Below are 11,140 nucleotides of genomic sequence, written 5' to 3' on the forward strand. Positions count from 1 at the left end.
ATGGAAGTGCTTGAGGAGCTGTAATTGCAGTGGATATGCTAGTTTAGATATAAATAATGAGGAACAAGGCTGTTTAGCTTGGTATGGTGAGCTAAATGACATGCAGCAATATACAGATGAGGGACAGGACTTTTATCTGCGAGTGGAGGCAGGGGAGCTTGGTAAGTAGTGCAATTAGTAATCGATGTGCAAAAAACTTTGGTCTGATTAAATTTTTCAGCTGACATTAGTTTTTCTATAAGCTGATATGATCATATTTTTCAGCTGCATATGCAAAGAAAGCTCAAAAATCCTCCACGGCTACGAATTGGATGGTTAGAGTTATCATTTTGTTTGCTATTGCGTTGCTGCTTCTTTTTGTGTCAATTTACCTTCACTCTCGAAAGAAACGTGCGAGAAAAGGTAAGAAATCCTGACAACAAGATTCTTAGGTAGGATTCCTTTTCAAGTTGTTGGATTACAGCAGACATACCACGGTATTAGGCAGCACCATAAAAAGTAATTAACCTCCATCTCTTGCTAATTACACCTATCTGCATCATGAAATTAAGCTCCATCTCCTTGATTTACCCCAACCATATATTCTAATAATCAGTTTTTCAGTTAATTCCACTAATGCTCTTTAATGTTGTCAGGCTATCTAGAGAAGCGAAGGAGATGTGAGTTGCTATCATTGGATCCAGAAACTTGCATGTCAAGTTCTAAGGACCTTCCGAGCGCCCATGAGTGCGAAGAGAATTTAAATATAACCTTCTATGATCTAGGCACCATCAGAGCTGCAACAGACAATTTTTCTTCCGAAAGAAAACTTGAGAAGGTGGATTTGCCCTGTCTATAAGGTGATTTCTCTTTCAATTAGAAAAACAGAAAGCTTCATTAATTATATTACAATTCACACCATTTCCTCATGGTGCTCTCCAGATATATGGAACATGGTACAAAGTTTCTAGCAAGTAAACCAGCACTTTTTGAATTACTTTCAGGGAAAGCTATCAAATGGAAAGGAGGTAGCTATTAAAAGGCTATCGAAGAACTCAGGACAAGGAATTGACGAGTTTAAGAATGAAGTTTTGTTAATTGCCAACTTTCAGCACAGAAATCTTGTCAGGCTTCTTGGCTGTTGCATTGAAGCAGAAGAAAAGATGCTGATCTATGAATACATGCCTAACAAAAGCCTGGACTGCTTTATTTTTGGTATGTCTCTAAGACTGTCTAGCAGACTTCATATAATTCCTCAAGTGCATGTTCTGATGGAAATGATTACGCAAATTTTAAACAGATCAGTCAAGAAAAGCATCTCTGGGATGGGAAGAGCGCTTTGAAATCATAATGGGCATTGCTCGAGGGATCCTATATCTTCATCAGGATTCTAGGTTAAGAATCATCCATAGAGACTTGAAAACAAGCAATGTTCTTCTAGATGGAGAGATGAGTGCCAAAATTTCAGATTTCGGGACTGCAAGGATCTTTTGTGGGAACCAAAACCAAGCAAATACAAACAGAGTCGTCGGCACATTGTAAGCACAAGACATCAACGTCTTATGAAGTTTTGCCATACATTGTTTCCTTAACTGAAGTTCCTTTTATTTGCTGCACTTCACAGTGGATACATGTCACCAGAGTATGCTCTGGATGGCCTCTTCTCTGTAAAATCCGACGTCTTTAGTTTTGGAGTCTTACTTCTGGAGATCATTAGTGGTAGGAAGAACATAGGTTTTTTCAAAGAAGATCTCTCCTCAAATTTGATACGATATGTAAGCAGAACTTGAGCTCATTTTTCTATTACGCAATTATTGTGTCCTCACATATTTTAATCCAAAGTATTGTGAATGATGCAGACATGGAATCTGTGGAAAGATGAAAAAGCCTTGGAGATGATGGACCTATCAATCAGGCAATCATGTCCTAGTTCAGAAGTACTGCGTTGCATTCAAGTTGGTCTACTGTGTGTGCAAGATTGTGCAGCAAACAGGCCAACAATGTCCGAAATTATCTTCATGTTGAGCACTGACACAACTCTTCCATCTCCAACACAACCTACCTTTTCACTCACGAGAAGTCAGAATGATCCCAGATCTCCTGCTATAGACACAAGTTCTTCAGTGAATCAGGTGACAATCAGTCTTGTGGATGCTCGATAAGCTCTTCTAATAAAGTTATATGCAGAGTTTATTAAGGATGTGATTACAGAGAACTCAGCAGTCTTGAGGTCTTGGCTTTCTTTGTTATATGGGATTGAGTGTTTGTGCAAATGGATTTGGAGATTGTTTTTTCCCTTTATTTCTTTCTTTCTTCCTGCAACTGCTTGAAATTGTGAATGGGGCGAAGATTGCTGTAAAAATCTGAGAATTGATCTCCAAGATTTTCTAATATAATCAACCATAATAGATAATAATTGTCCATGATCAATCAACCACGATTGATGGTCAACCATAGTTAGAAGTTAGATTTTATTTGGTTTAGATTTTTTCCAGATTAGATTTTTCTGATTAGAAGGAGTCGTTTTAAGCTCTTATATCTTTAGCTTCATATATTAATTTATGAGCAGAGATTAAAATTAATACTATTGACTAAGAAATTTATTCAAAACCTGCTAGTTACATGGCTCGCCCTTCCTCTTGTTGTCAGTTCTCTAGCAGCAAAAAAAAATATGATTGTGAATTCTATATTTGAAACTCATCTTTAATAAAATTGATCCAAGTTTATGTGCATCAATATATGTCAATATTATTAGAATGTTATTTTTTTAACCAAATACCAAGTAAAAAATTAAAGACATAAATGTAGATTAATACACCCGTAAAGAGCTATCAAAAGTTTTTTAAGTATTCATATGACAATATTTTCTTAAATAAGAAGTGCAATAATTTAAATTTCATTTAAATTGAATAATTTACTACCATAACCTCTCTTTCTCTTGTCAATATATAGTATCTCTACCAAAAAAAAATTATTTTGTTATATGCGTTCATTTAATAAAAATCAAAAAGCAATCAAAATTAACAATAAAAAACGTTTGTGTCTAATTAAACCTTTCATCTCATTAAATCATGTTGGTCAACCTGGAGGTCTCATGACTCGGCTCCTTACTTGTCATTGGCTTCAAATTAGTTCGTGTGGAAGGTAAACTAATATGACTTAGTTGATTTAATTGGTATGAACTAATCAAAATTCCATTTATTTTTGGAATATAGTTTTTGTATATATCATTATTTTAAATTTTTTTTAATAAATATAAAAAACAACTACTTTTTAGATAGACTCTAGTTTTAAGATATGACATAACTGACTTAGTTTATAGAGTTAAAACCCAATTTATTTTTGAAATCTAGTTTTTTTTAACTAGATCATAGGTCTTATCAAGTTTAATAACTTTATTTTTTGAAATCTAGCTTTTTTTAACTAAATAATTAACTATTTAAAAATTAAAATAAAAAATTAAGACAAATATTAATCTACCTTAAAAAATATCTGAATAATATCTAAAAATATCTGAAGTCCACCATGAAGGTGACATTTTCCACTATAGTAGCTCTAGCTAAAAGTTATAGTTTGTACAACTTGACGATATGGTAGCTCAAAAATTAAGAGAATCAACATAGATAATAGTGGAAAAATCAGAGAAAAAAGAGAAAGAAAGGTAAGCCCATTTGACTTTGAAAATCAGCTCAATCAACTTGTATGATTGCGCCCTTGTTCGGGCTAAAAAAGCCAACCCAAAGTACTCAGCTGGGCCGAGAGATTCAATCCACCTGAGCTACACATAGTAGTTTAGTTGAGAACCTAATAAAACTATAATATATAGTTCAATCAGGTAAGCCCAATTTTTTCTTGTTTGTATCATAACTTACCCCTAAGTTTTGTAAATATATATATTTGAAAGACTTTAACTAGCTACAAAAGAGGAAAATACTTACAATGTAAGAGTTTATCTTTGTGTAGATACAAAAATATTCTCTTTATGGATATGCCTTTCAATATTTGCCCAATTTCTTAAAACTTTTGGAGACAAATAATCATAAAAACCTAGTAGCAAGTGGTCACGAGATGTAGAGACAATTGGTCATGATCACAGGGACTCTGGAGACATAATGGAGATTTTGCCTTGCAAGATTCCAAGGAAACATTTCGTGTTTAGGGACATAATGATGCATTAATCTGAAAAATATCTGTAGTAACTTACCATGAAAGGCGGCATTTTTTATTATGATAGCTCTAGCTAAAGTTGTAACACATGGAGGTAACTTAAAAAATAAGAAAATTCAACTTAGATAATAATAAAAAATAACAGGAAAAGAGAGAGAGAGAGAGATGAGTATTGTTCGGCTTTGAAAATTGATCCAACCCGTGAGTTACATGGTTACTCGTTTGGGCTGGAAAATAAAATAATATAAGGTAACTCGATTAAGTAGAGAGACTCAGCCCCACCGAGCCACTCATGGTAGCTCGATTGGGTAAGCCTGATTTTATTTTATTTTTTGTTTATATTATCAGCTTGCTAGGAAGCACACATACACTTGAAACTTAAAATGGGACAAGTTCTTAACAGCTTCTTTTGCTTTGCTTGACTGCAGTGGCACAGATGTCTTCAGATATGGGGTCTTAGTACTCCCGGGTCACAAGTGGCAGGAAAAACAATGACTACTATGATCATAAAAGTCCTCAGAATTTGATTGCTCAAGTAAGTGAAATGCAGAAGTTTCCAAATAATGGCTCCCCTAGTTTTTCCTTTTATCATATACTTATCGTGAAGGATGATAACTTCTATTTCCAGGCTTGGGACTTATGGAATGAAAGAAAAGCATTGGAGATGGTGGATCTGGGTTTAGGAAAGTCATACCCTACTCATGATGTTTTGAAATGCATTCAAATAGGTCTTTTATGTGCTCAAGAATCCCCAGCAGATCGACCAAAAATGTCAACAATAGTGTTTATGCAGGATAATGAAATAGTCCTTCCGTCTCCTAGCAAGCCTGCATTCACTATCAGAAGAAAGTAGGATGATTCAGACTGGTCAACAGCTAGAGGTGGTACTGCTTCTATAAATGATGGAACAACAACCAAAATCGAAGCGCGATGAAGTCTTGAGGATCATGTTGTGAATTATAGATAAATTCTCCTTAAAGAAACACCAGAAGTGAAATTTTGATAGCAATCAGAAAGAAAACAAAGCCAATGTCAGGATTGCTTTTTTATGTCTGAACATCGTAGAATATATAAATGAACTGGGAATAGGAAGAAGCCAGATTTGGATTTGATGTTTACTGGATATACATTACTTCGACATTCAAAACTCCAACAAGTTGCTAGCTAGAACATTAAACAAATCAAAACCCTGATGGTTCTATAGAAGAAAAACTTGTTCAAACTTCTTCAGGAAAGAATTTAGTCAAACTCAGAACTTAGCTGACCTCTCAATGTCATAAAATCCTTTGGATAACAAGCTGGGAATAACTCCAACAGAAATCTCTCAGAATTTTCTTCTGCAAAGGAAATGATTAAGATTCTCAATGCACCGTTAGTTAATTAGTAATGGTAAGGTATTGCAAAATCAAATTTTTAATGCCTATCTACAATTGTGCTTCATGCCTAAACTTGAATTTTCTGGTAGACAGATTTGCCTTTGCTTTTGGGAAACCTGCAATGACTATAAATTAAGTAGAACTCACCATGTTCTCCACGGACTCATCATGTCTCGTGACTCATGATAAGAAGATCAAAAAAGGTAGCCTGAAAAACATGAATAAAACTGAAAAGCACTACTTAAATCATCACTAGGTCAGAATTCTAGCCACACCAGCTAGTACGATTGCGGCTTCTCGACCATGCGTGTCTCCATATATCTCCTACCATAAATGGCAAAACCTAAAACCAACGAGTGTCACTGGTAATTTTCATATGTATGGAAGAGGAAAGTCTCCCGTCCAAATCAGTGCTTACATATTCTGCGACCATGTATACGCTGTTGGCTTTGTATATCGCTGTGTCATACTCATTTAGAACGGTTTTAAGGAGTTGAAAAGTACTTGGAAATGTCCAGGAGCCAACTACAGGGATGCTAAAAGCGTCAGGATTGACATGCATAGAATTTTTTCACAGGAATCAATCACATATTCGGATCTCACATGAGATGTGACGAAACTTAAAAAATTGACAAGATTTGTCTTCTAACGCGCAATTAGCTCACAAGAGTCGCGCAACAGCAAAGAAACCTCACCGGGAATTAATTCCTAATGGCCTTTCAAGTTGTCATTTATTGCATGGCTCCATCACTGAGCAACCCCCTTGTCCTAGAAAAAATACACCTAAATAAAGTTAATAGAAATGAAAATGTATAGGTATGGTTTTATTCATATGGACCTTTCATTAGGTAGCTTCGGCTCCACTCATTTGAACCCCAACTACTAACAATAAATTATTGGTGCAGTTTCTAAATGAATAATAAAAGAAAAGATGTTTATTTTATATTAAAAAAATATATTTTTTTCCTGTGATTTTTTATTATATATTAAATTAAATAAAAATCATTGTGATGAACTGATTTAGTGTGCTTTTTAATTTATGATATAGATATTTATAATATCAAAAGTGACACTTGATACTTGATATATCGATAAAATTAATTTGTTTTGAATTATATAATTTCATTAACAATTATGATATTTATATAGAATTATACCTAAAAAATATTATCTTTATATGAAACAAAATAAATACATTAAGAAAATATTTTCACATCCTTAAGTCACTTCTTATTAATTTGTTTCCATCTTATACTATTTCTACTCAACCTCACCAACAAACGTATTGTCACCGATTGCCTGGCTCAGACCAAATAATGAATCCTGCAAAAAAAGTCTATGAGTGCATTGTTTCTCTTCCTTGCTTTTCCTCTTTGCTCATCTATTGACATCATAGCTCCAAACCAATCACTCAAAGATGGAGATGTTTTGGTCTCTGGTGGACAACGCTTTGCACTTGGGTTCTTCAGCCGGGGCAATTCTACTGGCCGCTACATGGGAATTTGGTACCATAAGGTTGCAGAACAAACTGTTGTATGGGTAGCAAATAGAGATAATCCTGTCAGTGGTACCTCCGGGGTCCTAGCTATCGACAATCAAGGTAACCTTGTACTTCATGAAAATAACAAAAGTACTGTTCCTATTTGGTCTTCAAATGTTTCAGCCTCGTCAATGACCGATTGCCTGGCTCAGCTTCTGGATACAGGAAATTTGGTCCCTGTCGTCCTGGAAGTCCAAAGATGACCCAGGAACCGGAACCGTTTTCTTTGGCATTGAACCAAGTGGGTTCGCGTAGCTGTTCCTATACAAGGGTCAAACCCGATTGTGGCGGGGCGGGCCATGGACTGGACAAAGATGGAGCGGAGTACCAGAAATGACTCCTAATTACAACTTCAATGTTACTTTTGTTAACAACCTTGATGAGGTATCTATAGTGTATGGCATGAACAATCCCTCCATCATTTCAAGAATGGTGGTGGACGAACCAGGATTAGTACAACGGCTGACATGGAATGGTCGCGACCAACGATGGATCGGATTTTGGTCCACCTCGAGAGAACAATGTGACACCTACAGACAATGTGGTAAGAATAGTGGTGTAAAAGCTTGAGATCTGCACAGCAGGTCTCGAGTCAGGGCATATACCTTTTATAAAAGCTTGGAACAGCCAGAATTTTATTCGCTTATCTAAGCCCACAAAATATATTTTTTAAGGAATGGGGTTTCTTTAAATTCAAAAAAAAAATGTGGTAAGAATAGCAATTGTGACATCTGAAGTGTAAATGGATTACAAGTGTGCAGTATATGTATTTTTCTATAAACCTGGCTTAACATCACGGGTTAATTGATGACATGTTAATCTTGTTTTTGGTTTAAATTAAATTGAATTAATTTAATATAATTTAGTTAGGTTAATCTATAACTTAATCGATTCAATTATAATTTATTTTTTTAATATTTTTAAAACGATATTTATTTTAACTTTTAAAAAAATCTTAAAATGATATTTTAAATTTATCCGAGTCTATTAAAATTAATTTATTCAACTTGTAATTCAAGTTTTGAACCAAGTTATCTTTGCTTAATTTAATTAATAAACTTTGATAAGAAAATATTTCCACTAAAGATAATTACTGATCACATCTGATTTTTCATCTCAAGGAAAAATTTAGAGTACTGAATAGTTCATCATTAACAACTTAAAAGATCTAAACTTTATCTCGTATCAGCTACTAACTATATTTATTTTATTTTTACTTTTCAGCTAAATATGAAAAGTTAGGACCTCTTGCCAAGGGAGGAATACAAGCAGCACTGATAGTATTTGTTGGTGTGGCACTATTTCTGATAGTCTTCCTTGTGTATTGGTTTGTCAGGAAAACAAAAAAAGGTAAGCAGATTCCTTCAACTGTTATACCTGAGCATTAAATTTTCATAATTATTTAGTTTGATTTACATGAACTGATCTGTATAATAATCTCTTCATCGTTGTTTTAAGTTGTACCAACAATAAATTTGTTACATGTTCATTACAGCAAGTAGTAGGAACAAATCTTTCCCTTCAAGTTCAAAATGCTTAAGAGACTCCTCGATTAACAAATTTGATGAAGGTAGAACAAGTTTAGATTTACCATTCTTTGATCTCAGTGCCATAGCTACAGCAACAAATAATTTCTCAGATGCCAATAAGCTTGGAGAGGGTGGTTTTGGCTCATTGTATAAGGTAGTCTGACTTGAAGTTTCTTAAACATGTACCATTACTTCATTTTACATCTTTTGGCTCACTCTTATGTTAGAAAATGTGAACTGTGAAAATGGTGAATTGGGATTGCCTTTTGCAGGGTCTGCTGCATGGTGGAAAGAAAATTACAGTCAAAAGACTGCTAGCAAAGTATTATGGACAAGGGATTGATGAGTTCAGAAATGAAGTTGAACTGATTGCAAAACTTCAACGCAGGAATCTTGTCAAAGATTTTAGGGTGTTTGCATCCCAAGGAGGAGAGAAGATGTTGATCTATGAATACTTGCCAAACAAAATTAATTTATTAGATGAGGATGTTTTGCATTCATATGTTACAAGTATAGATATTATGGTAGTGAAATATTAATAATTATTGATTAAATTTTTAAGGATGCAGTAGTAGTGTAGTTATTGTTTTATTAACTCATAGGTTCGTTGCATCATTCTACAAGCTTGGTTGCATTATTCTTTCTAGGTTGAAGAGAACTCGTTCTTAAGTTTTGTTCTTTTTCTAAATAAGATGTCAATTGTTGAATATTAAAGATATTAGAAGTGTTCATATGGCTAGGATGGTGAAGTTCAAAAGTATTTTCATTTATCTTCTACAATACCTCAGAATAGCTTATATTTCTTTTCTTCAACTTGTTGTACTTGCCCCCAAAAAACGTGTAATGAATAAGCACTTTTCAAATTAAATCACTAACCTCAAACACCACTCGCTTATAATGAGTATTAGTCATGGCTTTATAATTGGCATTGTTATAAATGATTGTTTTTTTAGCCTGCTCATGAATTTCATGCAAGTAATTTGTCATCCCATTAGCTTGGACGTGTAGTCATCTGATATTAGGAACATGTATTATATAAAGGTTAATGTAGTTTATGTATCAATTAATACACCAACGCAAGATTGAAAGATCTAAAGATGGCAAAATAACTAATTTAACTTGCTAGAGAATGTTACATGGATGATATGCAAATATGTCAAAGTTAATAAACCTATTATTGAAAAATCAATAATTCTGGTTTAAATGATAGAACCAATTGAAATAAATTTTTACCCCCAACATCAAAACCACTAACTTTTAGTTTTTCTATACCTATAATTTCTTGTTGAAGGAAAAGAATCTACACTAGATCTTTATTGGTAGCAAGAAGATGCTGAATAGGTAGAAAGTAATCTAATTATTGAAAGATGTTTTTGTCAAAACTTGTATAGATTTGTTTTAGTTTGATGTGGTGAGTTTATAATATAATTGTGTAGATATATATAATATGTGACGACTTTTAGAACATGATTTTCTCTAACACAGAAGAAAGAATTTCCATATTTTTTCTTTTTCCCCCTAATTTCTAACATGAAGTTTATGATATATAGCTGTATAATGAAATTCATCAATTTAAAATAAGCCATGAATGTCATAAACATGTTAATATCACTACAATTGAAATAATTTCTTACAAAACAAATAAAAAACTGAAATATTATTATGACATTTTGAATGTTATAACACAAAAAAAAAAACAATCCACTAGTCTATCTCAAAATAGGAATATAAACGGGTTGTAAATTGTTAGGTGACCAACCTCGACATGAAATGCAAACAGGTCTAAATTATTAAGTGATCAATCTTGATATAAAATTTAAAATTATATCAAAATTATTATGGATCAATCTCAACATATTCTATTGTTTTCAAATAATATTCATCACTTAAGACATAAACATGGAAGAAATTCACACCAACCAAGACAGAAATATAACATCATCAAGTTAACAAATTCACATGTACATATATCCATAGCACAATCTATGATATTAAGAATCACACATCCATTTACTTGCATATTCGACAGGATATTGACCAATTCACATCACAAAATAATTAGCAAACAAGATTTAAATTTCTATATCATCTTGAGAGGAGGAAACCGTGTGGACACCAAAGCATATACCTGTATAAACGGCCAACGGCCTAGAAAGGTTAATTCAGACACAGCATGGAAAGGTGACAAAACTCGTGAAGCACGTTGGTTCTTATATTATTGAGTGTCCTTTCAATAATGAAGAAGAACAGAGGCCCTGTAGGGCAGATGATCTTTCTTCGAGGCAGGCACGTAAGCTCTCCAAATAACCTTTCGTTTTCAAGATTAAAATAAACTAAAGGCTGAGGGATATTGAACCAGTCTACATCCATTCAACCCGTCACCCTCTTCCCTTCAAAATCAATCTCTGCCATTAGTTTTTTGAACAGCTGTGAGATGAGACTGCAAACTCTATCTCCTCTCCTTTCTCTCTCCTCTGTGTGTAAAGTCTCCTAGGAAAAAGAAAAAAAAAAAAGGGGGTCATATTGGTTTCTGGTTTTTAATTATGAGT

General features: G+C 33.7%; 2 protein-coding genes across 2 annotated transcripts; both read left to right on the forward strand.

Moving 5' to 3' along the window:
• Nucleotides 1–925: 925 nt before the first annotated feature.
• Nucleotides 926–2,274, forward strand: LOC118058503 (G-type lectin S-receptor-like serine/threonine-protein kinase B120). The gene is made up of 5 exons (XM_073412235.1): nucleotides 926–949; nucleotides 984–1,194; nucleotides 1,280–1,517; nucleotides 1,604–1,754; nucleotides 1,839–2,274. The coding sequence occupies exons 1-5, from the start codon at nucleotides 926–928 to the stop codon at nucleotides 2,139–2,141; spliced, it is 927 nt and encodes a 308-aa protein (XP_073268336.1). The 3' UTR covers nucleotides 2,142–2,274.
• A 4,586-nt stretch (nucleotides 2,275–6,860) lies between these two features.
• Nucleotides 6,861–9,130, forward strand: LOC118058504 (G-type lectin S-receptor-like serine/threonine-protein kinase At1g61480). The gene is made up of 5 exons (XM_035071196.2): nucleotides 6,861–7,122; nucleotides 7,215–7,313; nucleotides 8,287–8,412; nucleotides 8,558–8,745; nucleotides 8,864–9,130. The coding sequence occupies exons 1-5, from the start codon at nucleotides 6,861–6,863 to the stop codon at nucleotides 9,128–9,130; spliced, it is 942 nt and encodes a 313-aa protein (XP_034927087.2).
• Nucleotides 9,131–11,140: the final 2,010 nt, after the last annotated feature.

This window comes from Populus alba, chromosome 11, assembly GCF_005239225.2.
Source record: "Populus alba chromosome 11, ASM523922v2, whole genome shotgun sequence".
NCBI classification, from domain to species: domain Eukaryota; kingdom Viridiplantae; phylum Streptophyta; class Magnoliopsida; order Malpighiales; family Salicaceae; genus Populus; species Populus alba.

What these genes read in the sequence shown, in the direction of transcription:
- LOC118058503 (XM_073412235.1), top strand. Translation starts at nt 926, where the DNA reads ATGGAACATGGTACAAAGTTTCTA. An exon ending in CCTGGACTGCTTTATTTTTG is followed by an intron (nt 1,195 to 1,279) that starts GTATGTCTCTAA and finishes AATTTTAAACAG; the next exon opens with ATCAGTCAAGAAAAGCATCT. An exon ending in AACAGAGTCGTCGGCACATT is followed by an intron (nt 1,518 to 1,603) that starts GTAAGCACAAGA and finishes TGCACTTCACAG; the next exon opens with TGGATACATGTCACCAGAGT.
- LOC118058504 (XM_035071196.2), top strand. Translation starts at nt 6,861, where the DNA reads ATGAGTGCATTGTTTCTCTTCCTTGCTTTTCCTCTTTGCTCATCTATT. An exon ending in TGTCAGGAAAACAAAAAAAG is followed by an intron (nt 8,413 to 8,557) that starts GTAAGCAGATTC and finishes TGTTCATTACAG; the next exon opens with CAAGTAGTAGGAACAAATCT. An exon ending in GTTTTGGCTCATTGTATAAG is followed by an intron (nt 8,746 to 8,863) that starts GTAGTCTGACTT and finishes TGCCTTTTGCAG; the next exon opens with GGTCTGCTGCATGGTGGAAA.